Here is a 17,510-nt window from a genome sequence, read left to right on the forward strand (position 1 = left end):
GACTCACAGAGACCCTGTATAGAGTTTCCAAGGCTGTAAACCTTTACGGAAGCAGAAACCTCATCTTTCTGCCGTGCAATACTGCTAGTTTCAAACTGCTGACCTTGAAGTTAGCAGCCCGACTTGTAACCACTACACTACTACAAGTGGTAGCTTTAACAAACAGAAATTGATTCTCGTACAGTCTAGGGAGTCCTACGTTGGAATTCAGAGCACCTTCTTTCCTTTGAGCATCTGCAGGCCCAGCATTCCTTGGAGATCTCCATGTGTCTAAGCATCAATCTTTCCTCGGATCCAGGATCTTCACAGTGTAGGGACCTCAGGTCCAAATGACCTACTCCATTCCCAGCTCTTCTTTCTTGGTGGTAGTTGGTTCCCTTGTCTGCTCACTTCTCTCTCCTTTTATCTCTTGTGTAAGATAAGAGGTGTGGGAGACCACACCTTGGGGAACTTCCTGATATTGGATCAGGGTTATAATGGGATTAATGGTATTGCAACCCACTGTTAATCCTCTTACTGGTTGATCACATCAGATCACCTTGTGGGAGATCATCACATAACTGACAAACCACTGAAAACCATGGCCCAGCCAAGCTGACACATGGGACACAACTCGATCCATGACATAAAGTGATCGATTACATGAATCTTTAGTGTAGATCCATTATAGAGATTCTGGAATTTTTAAGGTTGTATACTACTAAAGTTTATTCAGCTATGTATGTATGTATGTATGTATGGTATGTATGTGTACCTATTGTTGTTATGTGCCACCGGGTCATTTTTTACTTGTAGCAACCCTATCTATGTACTACAAAAGAAAGCAACAGCCAAGCCTGTACTGTTTTCAGTCATTGCTATGTCTGAATCTGTTGTTGCTATCCTTATTTTTCTCCTTTTAACTGATCCTTTACTGGACCAAGCATGATGTCTGTCTCCAGAGACTGGTCCCTCTTGATAATATGTCCCAAGTATGTGACATGAAGTCTTTCCATTCTTGTTTAAAGAAGCATTCTGTCTTTTTAAATGTCATCTTCCAAGACATACTTGTCCATTGTTTTGGCAGTTCCTGGTATATTCCTCATGAAGATCATAATTCAAATTAATCAATTATTTTTTGGTCTTCCTCAGTCATTGTCCAGCTTGAGCAGAATAAAAAATACCATGTCTTGGGCTGGGCTCACTTAGTCACAAAGTGATCACCTTTGCTTATTAACAAAGTAAAGAAATCTTCTGCAGCAGACTTATCCAATACAATGTGTCACTTTATTTCTTGTCTGTGCTTTCTATGGATACTGATTGTGGGTCCAAGTAAAATGAAACCCTCCACATTTTCCATATTTTCTCCATTTACTATGATGCTTTCTTTTGGTCCAGTTGTGAGTTTTCTTTGCAATGAGTTGTGATCCATACTAAAGACTGTAACCTTTGAACTTCATCAGTGAGTGCTTCAATTCTTTCTTCACAGCTAGAAAGAATGTGTCATCTGCATATCACAGGTTATTAATGATTCTTCCTCCAAACCTGAGGCCACAGTCTTCTTCATCTAGTCCAGCTTCTCAGATACTGTGTTTAGCATATATACTGAATAAGTATGATAAAAGGATACAGCCCTGACATATACCTTTCCTGATTTTCAAATGACTGCCTCTTGGTCTATGTACAGGTTCTGCATGAATTTAACTCAGTGTCTGCATTATCCATGTTATCTATCATTTATTACAATCCACATAGTCAAATGCCATTGTATAATGAATAAAGCACACACAAACATCTTTCTGGTATGCTCTCTCTGCTTTCAGGCAAGATCCATCTGATAGCAACAACAGCATTTCCCATTCCACGATCTATTCTGAATCTGGTTTGAATTTCTGGAAGTTCCTTGTCAATGCACTACTACAATCATTTTTAATATTCTTCAGTAAAATTTTAGTTGTCTATGATATTAATGATATTGTATGGTAATTTCCACATCCTGTTGGATCACCTTTCTTTGGAATGGACACAGATATAGATCTCTTCCAGCCAGTAGGTTAGGTAGCTATCTTCAATGTTTTCTGGCACAGACTAGTGAGTGTTTCTGGAGTCCTGGTGTGGTGCTGTTTGTTAATGCACTGGGCTGCAAAGTCAGTTTGAACCAAAATCTGGCAGTTCAAGCTTACCAGCTGCTCCTTGGAAACCCTATACGGGGCCACTAGGGATCGCAACAGACTCTACGGGACTTAACAACAACTACAACAAGTGAGTATTTCCAGAGCTGCATTAGTTTCCTAAAACATTTCAATTGGTATTCCATCGATCCCTAGAGCCTCGTTTTTCACCTTCAGTGAAGCCTGGATTTCTTCCTTCAGTGCTATAGATTCTAGATCATATGCTACCTCCTGAGACAACAGAACAGCAACCAATTCTTTTTGGTACAGTGACTCTGCGTATTCCTTCTATATTCTTTTGATGCTTCCTACATCCTTCAATATTTTGTCCATAGACTCCTTCAGTATCGTAACTTGAGACTTGATATTTTCTTTCAGCTTGAGAAATGGTGACCACATTCTTCCCGTCTGGTTTTCTAACTTCAGATCTGTATTAAATTCATTATTATATTTTTTTACTTTGTGTTTTTGAGCTGTCTTTTGAAATCTTTGATCATGTCTTCCATTTACTTTAGCTACTTTATTCTTTTATGCTCAAGATCAAGTTTAAACATCTCTTCTGACATCCTTTTTTTTTTTTGAACCCTCTCCTGCCTTTTAAATGACCTTTAGCTTTCCTCATGCTTGACATTCTTGATAGCTTCCCACCAATCATTTGGACTTTGGTCATTTGTGTTCAATATATCAAATCTATTCTTGTGATAATCTCTAAATATAGATAAAATAGACTCAAGATAATATTTTGGCTCTCTTAGATTTGTTTTAATTTTCTTTGGTTTCAACTTGAACTTGCATATGAGGAATTAATGGTCTGTTCTACAGGCAACTCTTCTCTATCATCTCTTTCTAAAGGTGCGGTCAATTTCATTCCTGTATATTCCATCTGAAGAGGTCCATGTGTACAGGCACCATTTATGCTGCTGGAAAAAGTGTTTATAATGAATAGTTGTTGGTCTTGTAACATCTTATCATGCCGTCTCTACTAACATTTCCATCACCAAGACCATATTTTCCAACTGCTGATCCTCTGTCTTTGTTTCCAACTTTTGTATTCCAATCACTAGTAACCATGCATCTTGATTGCATGTTTGGTCAATTTCAGACAGTAGGAGTTGGTAAAAACCTTCAATTTCTTCAATTTTGGCATTAGTGGTTGGTGTGCAAATTGAATACAATCATACTAACTGGTTTTCCATGTAGGATTTTATTCTATCACCAATAGTATACTTCAAGATAGATCTTGAAACATTATTTTTGACAATAAATGTGATATTCTTCCTTTTTTATGTCATTCCTAACATAACAGACCATATGATTGTTGTTATTGTGCCGTGGGGTCGGTTCCAACTCATAGCGACCTGTACAGGGTTTCCGAGTCTGTAAATCTTTTTGGGAGCAGAAAACCTCATCTTTCTCCTGTGGAACAGCTGGTAGTTTTATACTGCTGACCTTAAGGTTAGCAGCCTGATTCGTAACCACTATGCTACCGGAGCTCCTTGACCATATGATTATCCACTTCAAAACTGCAAATACCAGTCCATTTCAGCTCACTATGCCTAGGATATTAATCTTCAAGCGCTCCATTTTATTCTTGGCATATATGAATATTTCTAGATTCATACTTCATATATTCTACCTTTCAATTAATAATAGATGTTTACAGCTGCTTTTTCTCATTTTGAGTCATGTCACATAATCAAATGAAGGTCCTGAAAGTTTTATTCATACACATCATTAAGGTCAACTCTACTTTAAGAAAGCACTTCTTCCTTAGCAATTTTTTACTATCTTCCACTATGACGGGTTAATCTCCTGGCACTCTATCAAACACTGTTCCTATGCTATACACAAAGTTTTCACTGGCCCATGTTTTCAGAAGCAGATCGCTAGGTCCTTCTTCCGAGTCTGTTTTAGTCCAATAGCTCCACTAAAAGTTTAGTAGTCATGGGCAACCCTGCTAGTATTTGAAGTACCAGTGATGTAGCTTCAGGCATAACAGCAACATGCAAACCACCAGTGTATGACAAAAGAATGCTGCATGCAAATATATATACATACACCCATATATATATGTGTGTGTGTGGATGTGGATTTAATCTGTTTTAGAGACAACCAATGATGCTTTATTTAGAAACAGGAACTTCGAAGCTTCTTCTCTGAACTGAATAACAAACACACTGAAAGATAAAGAAGTTCTAAGAGTATTTCCTTATTTCTAAGCATCTCTATTTTCTTAGTAAGATCATGAATAATGGGCTACATCATAAACTAACATGAAATGATATTAAGCGTCTGAACTACTGACATCTTCTGAAAATCTGTGTCTGCAACAACAGGTCAAACAGTTTCACAGAATAAGAGAAAAAAAATCACTGATTCTTACACTTGTGTATTATGAATGAGGATAAATATTAACATGATTATTTTGCAATTACATACTTATTATTTGAATACAGGTTTTACACATTTTGTTGCTAGAGGATATTTGAATCGAGCAAGCATCTAATCCTAACAATATTTTTAAATTACAATAACAATGTTTGTTTGCGATGGCGTCATAGGGTTACCTGGGATTGAGCGTTGACATTGGCTCCATTTGTAACCAAGACCTTTACTACTTCCGATTGTCCCGCCAATGATGCTATGTGCAATGCTGTGTTTCCTTTCTGTAAAATAGATAACAAGTCACATCAACCCATTCACCTTCTTCTTTAGGTTTTGATAGTTTACAAAATATATAATCTTTCTATATTTGAAACTATGGAGTACCATTCTATTCTGACACACATGGGGTCACTAGGAGTCAGAATTAACTTGATGGCAACCTCCACCAAAAATTATATTTAAAAAGTCCCCAAAGAGAACAAAACTGGCAGGTACTTCATGAGATGCTTACCCTGATTCTTATTGAGGGCTGAATTGCCATCGAATTTGGCAAGTAATGTATTAGAAAAAGTTAACTGTGTAAAACTGACCTTAGTAGCTGCATCCACATTGGCTTCTCTCTGCAGTAGTTCAGAAACAACTTCAACATGGCCTTCTTTAGAAGCAAGATGGAGCGCATTCAACCCATTCTGATTAAAAGTAAAGAGAAAGCTTTACTTAGCAAAACAAAAACAGAGCAATAAATAGTCTACCAAGAACTCTGAATATAGCATCCCACCAATAAAGTGGGATGAATTAGGAATAAAGGTTACTTTTAGTCTAGGTCAGTTGTCATTATAGCGTTATTTATAAAACGTTATGCATTGATTGTTAGAGGACATACACTGATATTTCAAGAACATTCTTCTAATTAAACAGAAAACAATTTGATCATGTCAAGCTAGTAAAATCTAATGGAAATTTAAAAACCTGGCAAACAAAGAAGTACTAGTAATAGCGAATAAAACTTTAAAGAATTTAAATTTGACTTTTTGAAATCTTTAGCTGATACACAGCAATCAAAACTAACCTGGTTGCAAATGTTGATGTCGACTCCGTTTTTGATGTAATCAAGGGCCTTTTCTAAGTGGCCAGCTCGAGCCGCTCTTAAGTAACTTGCGTTGGCATCAGACTAAAACACACAAAAAAGAAAATATTTTGATGGAAATTGCAGCAAATAGCATTTTAATGCTACCCAACTTCTAGCCTCAACTAAAATGAAAGATAAACTGAGAATTCTTAAATGAACCATTTTATTTCTAACATAAAAACGCAAATAAATGGTCTTTAAAAAGTTGCCAGAAAAAAAGACTAATTCTGTAACAGTTTGGTACAGTGTGCATTTCAACTCCTTCTGTGATGTCATAACTGATTCTGAAATACAAGAGAAAATTTCCTAAAATGTGCAGGCATCTTAAATCATCATGCAGCTTCCAGAGAGCAAAAAGATCCCAGAATGTCTCTGTGGTTATCTCCTGTATTAGAAATTGACCATCGCGTCCATTCTTGTGTCAGGACCTGCCTAGAACAGTCCATTTCTCCATTAATAGCTTCACAAATATAACATAAAATATATTTGTGAAGCTATTAATGGAGAAATGGACTGTTCTAGGCAGGTCCTGACACAGCTCTGGTAGCGTAGTGGTTACGAATCGGGCTGCGAACCTTAAGGTCAGTGGTTCGAAACTACCAGCTGCTCCGCGGGAGAAAGATGAGGCTTTCTACTCCCGTAAAGATTTACACCCTCGGAAACCCTGTACAGGGTCGCTATGGGTCGGAACCGACTCGAAGGCACTTAACAACAACAACAACAATCTTGTTTACTAGGATTCTGTAACTGACCATGGTGCTGGTGGGGGCTGTGGGCTATCATTTTGCTTCCGATTCACAGAAACCCTATACAGGGTTTATGAGACTGTACGGAAACAGAACACCTCATCTTTCTCTCGGGGAGTGGCTGGTGGATTTGACCTGTGGACCTTGTGGTCTGCAGCTCAACTCATAACCGACTACACTACCAAGGCTCCTTTAATAGGACATTGTTGCCATTGTTATTGTTAATTGCCTTCAAGTCGGTTCTGACCTATAGTAACCCTGTATAGGCTTTCCGAGGAGCAGCTGGTGAGCTTGAACTACCGACGATGTGGTTCAAATTGAGTTTGCAGTCCAGTGCATTCATTAACCCATAGCGCCACACCAGTACTGTGTTAAAATGCGGACTGTCTTTGAAATACATTTATAAACACCTAAATGCATTGTCAAAAATACTCTCCATAGATTTTCAAGCTGGCTTAGACCATAACCTGGGGAAAACTGTACTAGGATCATTAGTGGTGGTGGCTGTGTGCCGTGGAGTCATTAGTAGGAGGCGATAAATACATAAATAAATATAAATTTACAAAACAAAATCTGTAATTCATTTGCTGAACATTTGTAACTAAAGGAACTACTAACCTCCAACATCTAGAACTACTCAGTTAAGGCTACCTGCTGTTGAAATCTTTAACAGGAAAAAGACGGGAAGGATAGGTCTTGGGTTGGCCTGATCATATAAAAGGAGTCTTGTTTAATGCAGTTTAATATAAAAGCAAGTCTTCCAGAAAGAGTAAGAAAAACCATCTCGTCACAAGGGTTATAAATAGAATCATGCTGTTGTTGTTAAGTGGTGTTGTGTTGGTTCTGACTCATAGCGACCCTGTACCACCATCCTTGTGGTTCAAATCTGCAGTGCCATCCCAGGGCTCCTTGGGATGACTTAAGAAAGAAGAGAGTTTTCTTTTACCCATATGGTAAATACTTTCTTCAAACTCTCTGAACAAATGCCACCTCATTTGTGAAACTTTCTCAGACCTTGAGGGTTTAGATTAATTGCTCAAAACTCCCAAGGCATTAATTTCATCATGTACTCTTGGTGTGCATCACATAGCAACATAGTTTTCAGTACACCTGTCCTTCTTTCTCCCTAAACTGTAACTTCCTTAGAAGAAGTAGAGGAATATTAAGTGACCAGACGTTGGGAAACCACTAAGATGTCCAAGGTTCAGGACTACTAACTCATCTCTTGAAATGTAACTGAAATGACAGAAAATTTCACCTTTTGAAGGGTCAGTAAAAGCTACCTTGTTTAAATTCTCAAAGGTAAAATCACTACTTCTCCATCCTCCCCACTCATCACAGGGAGCCTCCATCTCAATGAATAATGATGCCTCGAAATCAGGTTTCTCAATTTGTGCACTATTCATCTTTGGTTGAAATAGTTCTTTCTTCTGGCGTCATGTTTAGGAGCATCTCTGGCTTCCTGGTGAGGCACTTTAGGATAAGCACTGAACTGCTAACTATAAGGTCAGTCTTTCAAACCCACTAGCTGCTCCTATATGGGGTCATTGTGAGTCGAAACCAAGTCAACGGCACTTCACAACAGTAACAACTGACCTCTACACAGAAGATGTAGTAGCACTCATCTGTGATAACCCAAAATGCCTTTGCCAAACCAAGGCAAATCCACGGCCAACAAGTCTATTACAATCCATGCCGTTGAGTTGATTCTGACTCACAGAGACCGTGTATGGGATTTCTGAGGGTGGCTGGCCTTGAGGCTACTGGTCTAGTACTTATCCTACAGCACTAAACTAGGGCTAGAAACCTTTACAGGAACAGAGAGCTTCACCTTTTCCCCATGAAGCTGTGGTGGGTTTGAACTTTGAACTTGAGGTTAGTAGTCCAATGCCTAACCCACTTTGGGGCAACAATCCCCCCAGTTGAGAACCACTGCTCTCCTTAAACCGTGAACCATTTTATTTAAATATTGTAGATTTAAAGAGTCTTAAATCTTTGGTTTGTCTGGGGGCAACCTGGTGTAATATGTGAAATACTCAGTTTTCTGTTTCTACTGCAGCTGGAAGAGTCCCTGGAACACAGCAGGTGTGGAATAAATGCTTTGTGAGTGAATCAATCAATGGATAAATTGTATGGAAATACTGTACTAATTAAGGAGCCCTGGTAGCATAGTGGATTACAAGCTGGACTGGTAACCATAAGGTCAGCAGTTCAAATCTACCAGTCACTCTATGAGAGAAAAATGAGGCTTTCTGCTGCTATAAAGATTCACAGTTTTGGAAACCCTACACAACAGGGTCACTATCTCAAAGGCATACAACCAGTACCATTATATTAATTAAACTATTGATGAGTACCACGCAGGAGTCTCTGACAGTAACAGCAATGGTTGCTGTTTCTGTTGCAAATTTGATATGACACAAGGCTAGAAATCATAACCTAAGCCACTGAATTCAGTATCTAAGAGCACGCAGAGGTATTAGAAAACTAAATCAAACAAGTGTTTGCCACAAACATGCAAATCCTTTAATCAAATCCTAGGGTCTTAAGTAAGACAACCACAGGAAAGACAAAAGTTCAAATCGGACAAAGAACTAGCTGGACAAAATTTCAGGAATTTTCAGAAAAGTACAATGTAGACTTTAAAGAAATTCATCACTTTTACAAGCCTAGATTTTTGTTTTGCTTATCATAAGCTCATTTAGAACTAAATTAGCTATGCAAGGATGGCTCACTGTACCATACACCAGCATCTTCTTTGTGCCTGCTCAATGATTTATCAGAGCATTTGCCCAGAAGTGCTCTGACGCTGTTCTGGGAACACATGACATCAGTCTGCCTGGATTTCAACTGCCCAGGACAACAACTGGGAGTTAAACATCCCAAACGGACTCTGGGTGCCTTAAAAACAGTGGCTAAAGTTCAAAAGCTGGTATCACCATTAATGGAAAATCTTTGAATTGATTCTAGATCTGTAAAAGTTTGACTCTAAACACTATCCATTTTCCTCTCAAGTTTTTTCAGAATCGTTGTTGTTGTTGTTAAGTACCGTGGAGTTGGTTCGAACTCATAGTGACCCTGTACAGGGTTTCCGAGGCTGTAAACCTTTACGGGAGCAGAAAGCCTCATCTTTCTCCCACTGAACAGCTGGTAGTTTCAAACTGCTGACCCTGAGATTAGCAGCCCGACTCGGAACCACTACACTACCAGAGCTCCTTTTTTTTAGAATACTCTCACCCCAAACTCTAAAATAGAATATAATAACAACTTACAAAATAAATCTAATTCAGTAGTTTCTCTAATTAGGGTTTTAGCTTCTTTGAGACATATAAAAGCTATCAATGAATTATCTTCCCCCACCACTGTACAAATATGCATACACATATCAAATATGCATACATATACATAATTTGCACATCATTTTATATGGCTCAGGAGACCTAATTCTACTTGTGAATTTGTGCTTGAGAACTCCCATTCCAAATGATCAAGAAGAACTCAATGGTGAATGCCTTCACTAAATTAATTTCCCCCATGACCCTGGTATCAAATAATTCTCTGAGGTCATTCACTTATCACTGAGAACTTTAGAAATAAAGGGAGGGGACAAAAATTAATTTTCATCTCTTTTTCAGTCCTCTGCTACATATATTCATACATGTGGAACACTTAAAAATATTAAAAATCAGCTAGTTTACACTTTGAAGAAAATGAAGGGAAAAGAGGAAGTAGAAGAGAAAAGGTAGGAACAGGGGCAAAAAGACTGTCTTGAAGAAAATTTGCCTTTTAAAGAGTGAAATTAGTAAGATTCACACAAAAAATTACAAAGAAGATTCACCTTCCACCCTCGAATATTTGCAAACAACACAGCCAAACTTTCCTTCAACAAACAGGTGTTGAACTGTGAGTGTGTGCTAGTCACTGCATCAACACCTGGCTATAAGGAACCAACAGATGTGGTACACATGATGGCCCACTTGTCTTCATATCTCTGTGTCTTACACTCTTTAAATTGTCTTGGTTAAGCAATACTATAAATAATGGATTCTTCAGATACATTTTTTTTTTCCTTAAATTCTGCCTAAGACAGTTATATGTTGTTGGTAAGTGCTGTCAAGTTGATTCCGACCCATAGCATCCCTGTATAGGGTTTCCAAGGAGTGACTGGCGAGCTTGAACCGCCGACCTTGCGATTCAAATGACTTTGCAGTCTGGCGCATTAACCCACAGCACCACACCAGGACTCCAATAAGGCAGCTATATATTGCTTATTAGCGTAGTGGTTACGAATCGGGCTGCGAACCTTAAGGTCAGCGGTTCGAAACTACCAGCCGCTCCGCGGGAGAAAGATGAGGCTTTCTACTCCCGTAAAGATTTACACCCTCGGAAACCCTGTTACAGGGTCGCTATGGGTCGGACCCGACTCGATGGCACTTAACAACAACAACAACAACAACATATTGCTCATTATTTCCTATATATATTTATTTGTTGTTGTATGCTGTTGATGTTGAGTTGGTTCTGACTCATAGTGACCCTTACAATGTTTCTAAGAGCAGCTGGTAGGTTTGAACTGCTGACCTTGTGCTTATCAGCCCAGTGCATAGCCTACAGTGCCATGCCAGGGCTACTACAATACTACATGAAGGGGCTTCAAAAAATTCATGGAAAAATAGAATGAAAAGGCAATGGATTTTTTCCATGCAATTTTTGAAGCCCCCTTGTATTTGTGTGTGTATTATATATACATGTATGGATATAACGTATAAAATCCTTTTGGTAATAGGATCAGTGTTAGTGTGCTAAATCTCTTAGCTATCATTCTATAAAATTGTTAAGTACCGTCTAGTCAGTTCATTCCATAAAATAAATAGGGGTTATTCTTAAATCCTGGTGTAGTGCTGAATAATCAGTGCTGAACTGTGGTTACAAGGTTGGCACTTCAAACCCACCATTCACTACTTGGAAACCCTTGTTTTTATGTATTGTGGAGTCAGTTCCAACTCATAGCGACCTTGTACAAGGTTTCCGGGGCTGTAAATCTTTACAACACCAGAAAGCCTCATCTTTCTTCCGTGGAACAGCTGGTAGTTTTGAACTGCTGACTGTGAGATTAGCAGCCCAATTTGTAACTACTATGCTACCAGAGCTTCTTACTTGGAAACCCTACACAGACTTTTTTTTAATGTTTTATTGTGAATTATGTGATAGTTTACATGGGAGAACATTCGTTTTACATTCATTCTATTGTATATTGTTTCATTGCCATGGTTACAATCCCCTCCATGCATCATCAACCAACCAAAGGGTATATACCCTGTAAGCCTGCCCCCATTCCCCCCAGTTGTCAGCACACAGCCCCTCTCCCTCTCTGGGTCTAAAGTCCCCAGCTGCTCCATCTCTCCATGTCATTATCTCTGCCTCCATCTTGGGCATCACTACTTCTCTGGGTAGGGTCCCGCTTTCTGCTCTTCTCCCTTGATGGTCCCAGGGACCTCTGCTCCTAGACTGAAAAGTCAATCACTCCCCTCCTTGGTACAAAATGTCTACCTTTACATTTCCAACCCTCACATGCAGTCCCAATAACAATTATTCACTATTGTATCACAAGAAACCTATCTGCATTTCCTTTCATCAGCCCTGACTAGACAGATTGGATAATACTCAGTGGATAATCCTCCGGGCCCTCTGGATCTAGGTTCCCCTTGAAAGCTTGTAAGCCAATCACATGTTGCCTTTGTAGCCTCCCACTTTGGGAGCCAATGTCCAAGTTGCCCATCCCTGTCTACTCCGCCTACACAGCCATTTAACCTGACTTGGAACCCCGACTCAGTGACACTTCAACAGCAACAACTTTTAACATAAGCCACAGTCTGATTTTTAATCTGGAGTTTTCTATTAAAAAAAAAAAAATCACGATTCTTTAAATATGCAGAAATATTGTGTGGTGCCATAGGATTGGCACTCAACCTCAAGGTCAGTTTGAACCTCACAGATGGTGGTTCAAACTCACTGGCTGCTCCTCAGAAACCCTATATAGGGTGGCTATGTTGGAACAGCTTTGACAGCACTTAACAACAACAACAACACAACACAGAAGTATTACATGGGTAAAAGTTAGATCCCAAGAGAAAATGAGCTCGGTCACATGGACAGTCACACACAGAGGGTCTCACAGCCTAGAGAAACAGTTGGCACAAAAATGAGTATATATGGATTGGGTAGCATTTTCCCCTTTAGGATTCAAGTTCTGAAAAAGTTTTCAGAGAATGTCACCATTTAATGCCTTGTCTACTTAGCCATTTTACTCCACAGGAAATAAATACCGATCACATGTGTTTTTCAAGGAAATAGCTTGAGGGCCAGAGCCAAGCATTATGATGAGTTAATGTCATAAATCAGCATCATTATGATTAGTTAATGTCATAACTCAGCATCTTCTGTACTGGAGTACTGATATGATTCAGTAGAAAGTGGGTACAAAGAATATGCATTTCCTGAGTGTCAAGTTTCATACTGACTGATACTCCAGGCCTCTGACTACATGCAGAAGCTGTTACAAGTGCTTATATTCATTTACTTCATTACAGTAAACCCTGAAAAAGCAAGAAACTATGTCACTTATCAGAAAAGGAAGTCATACCCTTTCCTCTAAAAAGCTTGGGGTGGCGAGTAGAGAAATGGTAAGATATTGCACCCTGTCAAAAGCACAAAACCTGTGAGACCCAGAAAAAAAGGTCTGGCTCGTTTGTTTCATTCTTTACATAATATGGTGGTGGTTATGTGCCGTGGAGTCGGAACCAACTCACAGAGACCCTGTACAGGGTTTCCAAGGCTGTAAATCTTTACGGGAGCAGAAAGCCTCTTCTTTTTCCCGTGGAACAGCAGGTAGTTTCGAACTGCTGACCTTAAGGTTCGCAGCCCGATTCATAACCATTACGCTACCAGAGCTCCTTTTATGTAATATAGTATGTCCTATTTATCTAAGCCCTTATATGTGTATTGATTTACTGAATCTTTGTGATAACCTTACACAGAAATACTATTACTAGCTCTATTTTGTAAGTGAGGAAATTGAGCACTAGATGGGATGAGTGACTTCCTCAGGAACACAAACCCAGACAGTTTGGCTCTGCAGGCTAGGCTCTTAATTACTACTCTAAGAAGACACTTAATAAGGGAAGCCAGGGAGGAAGTGGGAAGAATGCTGTAACACTGAAGGGATTGCAACTATAGTCAAGAAACACAATGTTGAATGGGAAACTACTGCGCACTATAAACTTTTACGCAAATCACAACAATTTATTTTAAGTACTTAATAAGTGTTAATAACAGTCACTGTTGATTCATTTACTCACTCATTCATTCTCTGTTTATCCATTTCTCATCTCATCCATTCCATCATCCAGTTAACTGTTACATATGGTCCCTCAGGAATTCATAGTTCCTTCATTGAGTTCATTTCTAGGCAACGGTGGACAGCCAGAGAAAAGACGATTGGAAGCACACTGTACACACTCATAAAGGAGATCTGCTCCTATCCTTGCAAACCTCCGGTGGTCTATTTATTCCTGATCTACCAATTCTCCTGTCTTTAACCTTTTCCTCATCTTCCCAAATATGTAAAACTAGATGAATGGTCAGGTTATCCTTCCTATAGCTTCAGGTTCATTCTCTACTGTTGCCCTGTCCTCTGCTTACCAATATACTTAAATCTCTTTTAATTTATAACCCCTACCAAATAATAGAGTTCTGGTTTGACACTGTGGTGTTATTGCATTGGACTACAAGGTCGGTGGTTTCAGCTCACCAGCTGCTCTTTGGAAACCCTATACAAAGTCACTATGGGATGGAAATGCTTTGATGACACTTAACAACAACAACAACCAAATAATGTTTTGTTTTTTTTTTTCAATTTATCTAGCCAATATCCCTTAAAATAATCTCAATTTGTCAGTGTGGAGGACTGGTTATAAACCAAAACACTTGGATGACATCGCTATTTTACTTACTGATAGTGCTGACTTTGACAAGTTCCTTCACATTGGTTTGTCTCATTTTCCTTGGCTATCAAATGGGAATAAATTAATCTACTGTCAGAAGAAAATTAGACAGCTGATGTAAAATGATTAACATTAACAGTATGAAGGCACAGCAAGCACTCAAAACCAGTGGTTTTATTTATGTTTCCGTTTTTCTTTAAACATTAAATATTTTGAGACATTAGTTCAGGCTCACTGGCTCTATATGCTTCATACTAATTCGTATTTGAATCTCTGACAATATAGCTCCTCACACTAATCAATACATCTTCTCTGCAGAAAATCACCAGTGACCTTCTAATCAACCACCCTCATGCCTTTAACTCTGTCCTTTTCTTACTGTTGAGCATTTGACAGTGCTGCTCGCGTGTTTCTGAAACTCCTCCCTTTGGTTCTTCAACCTATCTCTGAACCCACCTTACTTCTTTCCCTGCATTTGCTCATCACTTCCATGAGCCTACTACTCAAAGGCCAGTCCATGGCGTACTCCAAAACAGTTCCACATCCATGCCCCAAAGATCCCTCACCTTAACAACGGCAATAACAAACCCTCCCTGAAAACATATATGTGTACCTATCACTGGTTGTTGTTGTTGTTGTTAAGTGCCGTCAAGTCGATTCCGACCCATAGCGACCCTGTACAGGGTTTCCGAGGGTGTAAATCTTTACGGGAGTAGAAAGCCTCATCTTTCTCCCGCGGAGCGGCTGGTAGTTTCGAACCGCTGATCTTAAGGTTCACAGCCCGATTCGTAACCACTACGCTACCAGAGCTACCACTGGTACTAGATGATAATTATAGAGATGACACTGCCAAATTCCCTTCTGTTCATTATTTTTATTGAATGGCTTCACCATTATCCCAGCCACACAGATCCACAACCCTGGTGTGAATCTTTGACTACTTTTTCTTCTTCACTCTCTATCACAAATCTCCTTCCAGACAATAAAACTAATGCCTCCTATCAAATATTCTGCTCAGCAACTTGTTTAGCTTCCCAACTTCCTTTGAAAGCATGTTTATGAGGATGCATACAAAAAGAATGTAAAAAATATATAAAGAGTTTAAAGATAAATGGTAAAATAAACTTCCCTGTGCCCATTAGTTACAAGTAGATTTGAAGACTCCTTATGAGCCCTTCTATGATTGCTTTTCCTCTTTCTCCAAGGTGTACGTATTGTGATCATCACTCACATGCCTTCCTTTATGTTTTAACATCTATATAGTTCTTCCTAAGGCAAATAAATGTGTAGTTTACTGTCTACATAAATGGAATCTTAGGTTACGTATCCTTCTGTGACATGTCTGCTTTGTCTCATGTGTTCTCAGTCTGTGTTGATACATGTAACAGTAAGTCAATTTATCATTGCTGCTGTATAAGATTCCATTATATGATTATCACACAAACTATTCATCCACTGCAGAGCTGACGCATGTTTGTGTTGCTTTCCGTTTGGATCAACTATAAATGATGCTGTTATGAGCACTCTGGTCCAGGTGCTGGCGCGCATAGACAGTATACCTAGGACACAAATATTGGGTCACTGAGGACATGTTCATGCCATTTAACAGGTTAATGATAGATTGGTTTACAACATCATTGTATCAGTGTATACCTTCTGAAGGTTTGATGATTTTTTTTTTTTTTTTTTTACTGTCAGCTCTTGTTTTAGAAATTGATTTTGGGAAATTCTTTGGGGTCTGACTTCACGTTGCCATATTTTAGAAAGGAATCTGCAATTGCTTCTGCCAGTTGCTTAATGTTGTTTTAGTTAAGTACCATCAAGTCAGTTCTAACCCATAGCAACCCTGCATAGGGTTTCCGAGGAGCAGCTGGTGAGCTTGAACCACTGACCTTGTAGTTCAGACTGACTTTACAATGCACAGGGCAGTAACCCACAGTGCCACTCCAGGACTGAAGTGTTGGCTACAGACATTCTCAAAAGAGGATTACTTGGACAATAAATGCTGATCTTAAAACCTATTCTTTTGCTTTGTTTTATGTTTTCATTTTAAAGACTACACAGGTGAATTTAGAACTCAGACTGTCGTGGGTATATGAGATTCCTTATGGCTACACACTTTTCAGGGGAAATTTTTTTTTTTTTCAATACATGAAGTGACAAATTGAGACAGGCAAGTTTTGTTGTACTGTTGTATATGGTAGATTTATTTCCTGTCTACTTTATATTGGGAGCTATACCATTGGCTCCCAACTTCACATGGGGTCTCTTAAGACAGTCCATTTTAGGCATGTCCTAGGTTTTATTTATCTCTTGTGCTTCAAGATGCAACACTGTATAGGGTTTCTGAAAAATGGCTGGTGAGCTTAAACCGCTGACAGTGCAGTTCAAACTAAACTTGCAGTTCAGCGCATTAACCCACAGCACCATACCAGTTCTCCAGGTTTTATCTCTCGTGCTTCAAGATAATCTAGACCGTTTACTGTTCTCAGCAATGACTTTACCCAGGAAGTTTCCCTTTCAGGAAAGCACATCTCCCTCCTCCCTTTCCATCAGCAGCGTCACTTACTAAATTCTCGGTCTAGCTCAGGTATCACTTTATCTATGCTACGTCTGCTGATAAACATTAGACATTAATCCAGCCTCCCGTATCACTTGATCTGTTCTGTTAAGGTGCTAGTTACACCACAGTGGTGCACTAGAATCTCTTTTAGGAGAGGTCCATGCCCTGTATAACATTTAGTTTTACATAACAGACACAGAGAAAATTCTGGATGAAGAAATGCTGATCTCTTCTTGTACAGCCTAATACTATAGACATTCCTTGAAGGTCTAAATCTATACCAATTTCACTGGGACAATGAAAATATGTTTTGTGTCTTTTTCAAGCTTCCACACTCCTCTTAGTGACCAAGTTTCCTAGTAACAGTTATTAGACTTGAACTGCTGACCTAGCTGTTAGTCCAGTGCTTATCCTATAGTGCCACACTGGATATTTGGTGGTGGTGGTGGTGGTTTTGTGCTGTGTTAGCGATGCTGTTTAGGGGTTCCAAAGCTTTATGGGAGCAGAAAGCCTCATCTTTCTCCCATGGAGTGG

General features: G+C 39.1%; 1 protein-coding gene across 1 annotated transcript in view; it reads right to left on the minus strand.

Annotated features, from left to right (window-relative positions):
• Positions 1-17,510, minus strand: part of ANK3 (ankyrin 3, node of Ranvier (ankyrin G)) — a 393,472-nt gene that overhangs the window by 248,478 nt on the left and 127,484 nt on the right. The window contains exons 2-4 of the mRNA XM_006837454.1: positions 5,605-5,706; positions 5,126-5,224; positions 4,718-4,816 (exon numbers count right to left, since the gene is read on the minus strand). Of these exons, the coding sequence (XP_006837517.1) occupies positions 4,718-4,816; positions 5,126-5,224; positions 5,605-5,706 (300 nt within the window). The remainder of the gene's footprint in view (positions 1-4,717; positions 4,817-5,125; positions 5,225-5,604; positions 5,707-17,510) is intronic.

Source organism: Chrysochloris asiatica, unplaced genomic scaffold (genome assembly GCF_000296735.1).
Source record: "Chrysochloris asiatica unplaced genomic scaffold, ChrAsi1.0 scaffold00020, whole genome shotgun sequence".
Taxonomy (NCBI): Eukaryota; Metazoa; Chordata; class Mammalia; order Afrosoricida; family Chrysochloridae; genus Chrysochloris; species Chrysochloris asiatica.